The 8,043-nt window shown below is 47.4% G+C and overlaps 1 protein-coding gene across 1 annotated transcript in view; it reads right to left on the reverse strand.

Annotated features, from left to right (window-relative positions):
• TSNAXIP1 (translin associated factor X interacting protein 1) overlaps positions 1-7,813 on the reverse strand; it is a 55,382-nt gene extending 47,569 nt beyond the window's left edge. Inside the window, exon 1 of the mRNA XM_065416737.1 lies at positions 7,746-7,813. Coding sequence (XP_065272809.1) covers positions 7,746-7,813 — 68 coding nt within the window. The remainder of the gene's footprint in view (positions 1-7,745) is intronic.
• Positions 7,814-8,043: the final 230 nt, after the last annotated feature.

Raw genomic sequence — 8,043 nt, forward strand, 5'->3', positions numbered from 1 at the left:
AGAGTCACTACCCTTGATATCACCAGGTCTTTCATTGCCCTGGCAACTTGGATCACAGCAGCCCCCACAGTAGATTTGCCCACTCCAAATTGATTCCTGACTGACCGGTAGCTGTCTGGCGTTGCAAGCTTCCACAGGGCTATCGCCACTCGCTTCTCAACTGTGAGGGCTGCTCTCATCCTGGTATTCTGGCGCTTCAGGGCAGGGGAAAGCAAGTCACAAAGTTCCATGAAAGTGCCCTTACGCATGTGAAAGTTTCGCAGCCACTGGGAATCGTCCCACACCTGCAGCACGATGCGGTCCCACCAGTCTGTACTTGTTTCCCGGGCCCAGAATCGGCGTTCCACGGCATGAACCTGCCCCAGTAACACCATGATTTCCACATTGCTGGGGCCTGTGCCTTGTGAGAGGTCTATGTCCATGTCAATTTCCTCATCACTCTCATCGCCGCGCTGCAATCGCCTCCTCGGCTGGTCCTGGTTTTGCTTTGGCATGTTCTGGCTCTGCATATACTCCAGGACAATGCGCGTGGTGTTCATAGTGCTCATAATTGCCGCGGTGATCTGAGCGGGCTCCATGATCCCAGTGCTAGCTATGGCGTCTGGTCTGAAAAAAGGCGCGAAACTAGTATCTGACGGACCAGGGGAAGGAGGGAGGGAGGGAGGGGCGAGTGACAACATGGCGTACAGGTACAGGGAATTAAAATCAACAAAGGTGGCTGTGCATCAGGGAGAAATACAAACAACTGTCACACAGAATGGCCCCCCCCAAAGATTGAACTCAAAAGCCTGGGTTTAGCAGGCCGTTGATTTCACGGAGGGAGGGGGAAGCAAATGAATACAGAACAAATCTATTTTTTACATCTTAAGACGACGGTGCAGCATGACTGATAGCCCTCGGCATCTTCTGGGTGCTTGGCAGCAAATACTGGGCGCTTGGCAGTTATGATGACGATGGCCTTCAGGCCTATTGCACGATCTGCTGCTCAGGGAAGACTCTGCTAATGTGCGATGATCCAACAGGGCGCTTGGCAGAAAATGGCATACTACGACTGATAGCCATCATCGTCATTGTGAAGGCAGCAGAATATGACTGGGGGGATGGGGGACTGGGGGACATACAGAGTTCCAGCCACTGCTGTACGATGACGACAGTTACCAGTCGTAATACACCATCTACTGCCAAAAGGCAAAAGGTAAGGGGCTGGTGCAATGCAGCCCTACGGCTGCCAGCCCCACAGCTGCCAGCACCCAGATCGCCGATGAAGGCTACCAGTCATGCTGCACCGTCTACCGCCAAAAGGCAGTTAGCTGCTGCTGCTGTGTAGCAATGCAGTCCCATGTCTGCCGGCACCCAGATGACATATGGTGACGGTGAGCTGAGCTGAGCGGGCTCCATGCTTGCCGTGGTATGTTGTCTGCACAGGTAACCCAGGTAAAAAGGCGCGAATCTATTGTCTGCCGTTGCTCTGATGGAGGGGGAGGGGCCTGACGACATGTACCCAGAACCCCCCGCGACACTGTTTTGCATCATTCGGGCATTGGGATCTCAACCCAGAATTCCAATGGGCGGCGGAGACTGCGGGAACTGTGGGATAGCTACCCATAGTGCAATGCGCCGGAAGTCGACGCTAGCCTCGGTACTGTGGACGTGGTCCGCCGACTTAATGCACTTAGAGCATTTTATGTGGGGACACACACAATCGGTTGTATACAACCGATTTCTATAAAACCGGCTTCTATTAATTCGACTTAATTTCGTAGTGTAGACATACCCTTAAAGACTGTTTCTGTTTATAGCTGTTATCTAAGGCTATTTATAACAAGTCTTCTCACTCTCAGTGATAGTGGTGTTACCAGATGATAATTGCAGTTACTTGCATCCTGGGTCTCTCAACCACTCTTGACAGATTTTTCATGAGTTTACTAATAAGAAGTATCTGCAAAATCCTGGTATAATTAGAGTTGGTTGATATCCCTCTAATTATCTTGTTGCAATGAAGAATGAAAATAGGGAGGTAAATGGCCTTGGTTCTCATACTCAGGGGATTTTTTATGAGGTTTTTTTCTAGGATCATTTACCAAAATACTGATTAAAACTTGCAGCTGTTTCCTATCTGTTTCACTCTCAATTGTGTTTTTCAGGAAATTTAGAAAATATTAATACTCATGTTTTTTCAAGCCCAGGGTAATGATTCCTACAATAGCTTTATAAACACACTTGCAGCTATAAATGTACAGTAAATTAAAGCAATCAAATAGTGCATAAATAGCTCATGAATCAATCAACTCCTTCTCCTGTGACCCTGGAGCTTAATTCAAAGCTTATTACCTTGTTTGTGTAGTATAATCCCTGGAATAAAAAGTGGAAAATCAGGTCATGTTATGACTGCAAAATCTTTGCTGTAACGTAAGTAGAAGTAGTTCGCCAGGGTTGCAAGTTTTATGGAACCATAAGGTGGATCATGGAAGCCATTTAAAAACCCATGAAACCTAAGATAGCCTGTTCAGTCTAATTCTTTTCCTAATTATAGTTAAATATGAAAAACTATTTTAAAGCAACATTAAGGATGGTGATGACTACACTCATAAGAACATAAGAATGGCCCTACTGGGTCAGACCAAGGGTCCATCTAGCCCAGTATCCTGTCTTCTGACAGTGCCCAGTGCCCGGTGTCCCAGAGGGAATGAACAGAACAGGTAATCATCAAGTGATCCATCCCCTGTTGCTCATTCCCAGCTTCTGGCAAACAGAGGTTAGGGACACCATTCCTGCCCATCCTGGCTAATAGCCATTGATGGACCTATCCTCCATGAATTTATCTAGTTCTTTTTTGAACCTTGTTATGGTCTTGGCCTTCACAACATCCTTCTCACTCAGCCTTAGGAAACTGCACTGAGAATGTGCATATCTGTGGGATTTAGGGGAGTTTCCAGCAATGAGGAGGTTAAATGAGTCGAAACTCATTCCACTCCTGACCCAACCACCTTCAAGAAACCCTTTTCATTCCCAGAACATCTCACCCCATTAGTCCACGTCCCAAACTGCACAGATTAGGTAGCATCCACTCTTTATTATATTATTATTTATTTGCATTGTGGTGATGTCTAGAATAGTGGTTCTCAGCACACAGCTGCAGCCCATGTGACATCCTCAGGGCCATACAGGTAGTATATATACTGTGTGGCTGCAGCCCACATAACACACAGAGAGCTGCACATGCAGCCCACAATGGTAAAGAGATTGAGAACCACTGGTCTAGAGGCTCCAATCAGTGGTCAAAGCCCCTTTGTACTAGACATCATCAAGGGATGAACCCTGCCCTGAAAGGTTTTTAATCTAAGTATAAAGAAGCCAGGTGGCCAAATGACCAAAGTCATCTACTCAGAACTGGCCAATTTTCCAAGGGTTATCACATCCTGTTTTTCCTATGTATTGAAGCACACCTGATGCAAGCATTAAGCACTGCTCTGAAACCCTGCCAACACCTACAACCAGAAGGGAGAGTTAAGTCCCAAGTGGCATTCTTAACCATTCCACTAAAAATGGGGCTACAACATTATTTATTAAAGGAAAAATCTAGCAGCAGCAGCAGCACAGCACAGACTGAGGGCTTGTCTACACTACCACGTAAGTCAATGTAAGTTATGTTGCTCAGGGGTGTAAAAAAAACACCCCTCTGAGATATGTAACTAACATCGACTTAAAGTGGCATCTACACTGTGCTATGTCAGCGGAAGAGGCGGAGTAATTACGTTGACAGGAGAGCGCTCTCCCGTCAACGTAATGCATCTTCACCAGACACGCTACATCAGTGCCGCAGCACCGATTTAGTGCAGTAATGAAGACAAGTCCTGAGATCCTACACTAACAAATCAGAGCAAAGCCTTGGTCATAGATAGTATGTAAAAGGTCACACCCACATTGCAGAATAAAGAACAGAAAGGGTCTCTTTGATAGTGTCTCTAAAGTGAACCCTTATCTTAAACATAGAACTTGTGTCTTGAAATGGTAATATTCAAAAACATTCACCATCAAAGCACTCAGCATGCCATCATCATATTGGACATTGGGGTACTCTAGATTAGATGGATTATAGGTTTATTCCAAAATAGCATTTCCTACCTCCATTGATTCATGTGAAATAAACGAAATTTCAGGGTGAAGGAACAACCCTATAGGAACTTTAAAACATTTAAAAATATTTTGTTTATGCAGGCAAGTGCAATAACCTCCTAGGACTGTCCCCCATAGGCATTCAACAGAGCATAGAGGGTGCCCACCCAAATGTTTCCCAAAGCAAACAAAGTACTATACAGAATGGAGAAGAATAACGCACACTATGCCATTACTGAACTGAGGCCTGGTCTATACTGGGGAGGGGAGGGCGAGCTAAGTCGGTCTAAGTTACGCAACTTCAGCTACGAAAATAGCATAGCTGAAGTCAATGTACTTAGAGCTACTTACCGCGGTGTCTTCACTGCGGTAGGTCGACTGCTGCCGCTCCTCCGTTGACTCCACCTACGCTTCTTGCTCTGGTGGAGTACCGGAGTTGACAGGAGAGCGCTTGGCAGTTGATTGATCACATCTTCACTAGACGTGATAAATCGACCCCCAGTGGATCAATCGCTCCGCCGTAAGTGTAGACATGCCCTAAGAGTGGTAGGTCCCTGTGACACCTGTTATGGACATGATGGGCACATCCATGGATAGATCTAAAGAGGCTAAGTGAAGCAGTAAAAGGGGAAAGGTATATTCTCTCCACTGTAGGGACTATAATCTCCAAATTAGCTTGTGCAACAAGATGTTCACTAAAGTTGATGTCTGGGTAGTGGAACAGAATCCAAGCTGAAAACTTTTATAATGCAGTTCAAAAGGTATCATTTTTGTAACTTCTTGTTTGGCATCACAAGCATCCCGGCAATTTTCCAGAGGAAAATGAATGAGATTCTCCAAGGCTGGGAGGGAATGGAAGTTCATATGGATGACATTTTAGTTGATGGGGGAGTCAGAGAAAGAGCATCATAAACCAATAGCAGAATATGCACCAGGGATGTCCCTAGTAGTAGATGACAGTGGGGTAAGTCCAGATCATCTGCTTATGGGTGAAGAGATCAGAACAAAACTGCCAACCTTCATCCCAAGTGGCTCTGCTTGAAGGATCTGAGGTAGAGATGCCAAATGTAAAATCTCAGGCTTTATCCTTTAAACATTAGAATGCACCTAACACTTACCCAATCTTAAACAAGGAGACCCAGTCCAAATAAAACGGAATTAGGAAAGATATTGGACAACTCCAGTCGTCAATGGACGAAACTGCACCCCAAGATCCTGCATGGTTCAGGCTAACAGAGGTACAAAGAAGCTTGAAGAACCACCGGCCAATAACCAACACAGCTGATTCCAAATACAGATGAATGTTTCCCTTATAGCAACAGCACTCTCAGCACAGCTGGAGCCTGGAGTGAATGGGTAGGATTCTACTCAGAAGAATCCTAAATCTACTGAACCAGAGTCTACATCTTTGGGATTTGATAATCCAGATCAATCAACTGGACAAAACTGTTCTCAGTCATGAAGCTGGTGACGCATCTGGGTAATTTGTTGTTAAAGATTATTTCTTGTTACAGGTTGTTTATACAAAAAAACACAAACAAACAAAAAACAAAACCCAACAAAACCTATTTTCTTAATTTTAATAAAGTTCCTTGTTCAGTATTAGAAGAAAGCAACTCTTTCTGAGGTCCTTTACTAATGTCATATAATAGTACATGCCCAAAATGTGAATAGAATCTGGTAGGGCAATGTCCTCGGGATTCTAAGTACCTATATTGTTTTAAACTGACCACTTTGTTTCAAAATGAAATTAAGAGAGCAGAGATTACTGTTCATGCAAGGCTGAAACAAAATCAAAATGCTTCCTCTATTTACAGCCACATTTAACTATTAAAACGATTGCAAGAACTAGGCTGACAATAAGGCTTATTCTAAACTAGGAAGCAAACAAAAAAAGCCAGGCTCAGAGAAAGCAAAAGCAATGCTTACCACATGGAAAAGATTGGTAGAGAGAAAAATGTTATCTTCAGACTTTGTAAAGGTAATTAATTATAAACAATGGAAATGTTAAATAAAAATATTAAAGAATGTACTTTTTTATTGTAAAAGTGTATAATTGTGGCTAACATAATGTTATACATTGAAAGGACAAAACCTATCACCTATTGCATAAGACTGAGATATTCTGAAGTATTGCAATAGGAATATGTCTGCAGACCAACTGTCCTTCATTAGGAGCCTACGGCCAGCATGATCTGTGATAGTATCAGATCTCACAAACTAAACAGGGCCAGGCGTGGTCAGTATATGGGATGAAAGACCTCCCAAGGTGGTGTTAATATTAAATTTACTCCTGGGGGAATTCTGCACCACTGTGCACGTGCAGAATTCATGTCCCCCTGCAGATTTTTTTTCTCCACAGATATATAGATTCTGCTGGAGAGGTGCTGCAGTTACACCTTTCGCCCACCAAGGGCTGCTGTGGCACCAGAAGAGAGGGCAGCCAGCCAGCAGCTGTGTTCCTCACAGCTGGGCCAAGTGAGGAGGCATGGGAGAGACAGAGTGGGGCACATAGGGCTGCTGGGGAGTATGTCACAGACTGGGGTTCAGAACCGCTAGTGGGGGGGACAGACAGGGGTGCAGGCTCAGGAGCTAATGATATGACAGCATTGAGCCAGGGGCTGAAGGGGGCAGGGGTTGCAGGGCCACATGGAGTTGGGGGAGGGGGGTGCAGGGCAAATGTGCCTGACTGAATAGGAGAGGCTAGGGGTCAGCCAGAGTCTGCATGGGGGAGGCTCCCCAACTCCCAAACAATCCCTCCCCCCACTGAAAAAAAACCCATTCCATATTTCTCCCACCCACACCCAACAACCCTCCAGGTCCACCTCCAGGCTCCTTCCCTCTCCCTCAGCTCCTCTGTTACCCCTTACCCCCCAAGCCTTTGCACTGTCTCTGGGAGGTTTGGGAAATACGTTTCTGTACTGTAGTTTGAATGAATTATTACTCAAAGTTCTGGACTAATATGCCTAATAAGGAATCTGTTTGTCAAAAAACATGTCCTGAGTCTTGTTTTGTGTGTCTCTGTATTGTTACAGACATTCTTGCTGCCAGGTATTTTGAAATACATTATGCAAATAACTGAAACTGATGTGATTATATTGTGTTACGTTGACAACTAAAATATGCAGAATTTTGCAGAATTTTAAAATATGGTGCACACAATTTTTATTTTTTGGGCACAGCCTTCCCCTAGGAGGGACCATCCAACGGTGCCCATCGTGCTGTGGGGCTGGAATGGCTCTCCGGTGGAGGAGGCGCAGAGCCAGCTCCTTCAAGTGCCAGCAGCAATTCCTGCAGGCCTGGCCTTACTCCCGTCCCGTCCTGCCCGGCTCACGGGCCGCTCCGCGCTGCGCCTCCTCGGCCGCGGCTGGCGCGCGCCCTACTTGAACCAAGCCCGCGGAAGGCGCTGCGCAAATAACCCCCCGAGTAACTGTGGCTCCCTAACCCCCGCGGCCCTGCTCCAGCCCCGGGGCTCCGTCCCGCCGGCCCGGCGCGGGAGCTGCCCTCCAGTCTCCCCTCAGGCCGAGAGCGGCCGGCCCACAGCACGGCTCCCCGCCCCCGCGGCGCAGGCTCGGGCCCTCCCCGGGCACCCGGCGCTGACCCCGGCTCCCACCGCCCCACGACCTTACCCAAGCGAAGGGGCCAGGGCCATGGCCGGGCGCAGACACGGCGCGGGGGTTGTTGACACGGTCACCATGGAGACAAGCGCCGCCCGCCTCCCAGGACCCCGCCTCTGCCATAGCTGGCCTGCGGCCGCCTGACTAAGGGCTGCGCGCCCGTCCGAGCGAGTGGGGCCGGGGCCCGTGCCGTGACAGAGCCCAGCTTGGGGGGCGGGGTGTCGGTAGGGACGAGTGGGCCCGCTTGAGGTGCCCCCGCCGAGCTGACCTAGCCCGCCAGCGTGCGCCCCGGGCAAGGCGACGAGTAGCG

The sequence above is a fragment of the Emys orbicularis genome, chromosome 14, assembly GCF_028017835.1.
Source record: "Emys orbicularis isolate rEmyOrb1 chromosome 14, rEmyOrb1.hap1, whole genome shotgun sequence".
Classification (NCBI taxonomy): Eukaryota; Metazoa; Chordata; order Testudines; family Emydidae; genus Emys; species Emys orbicularis.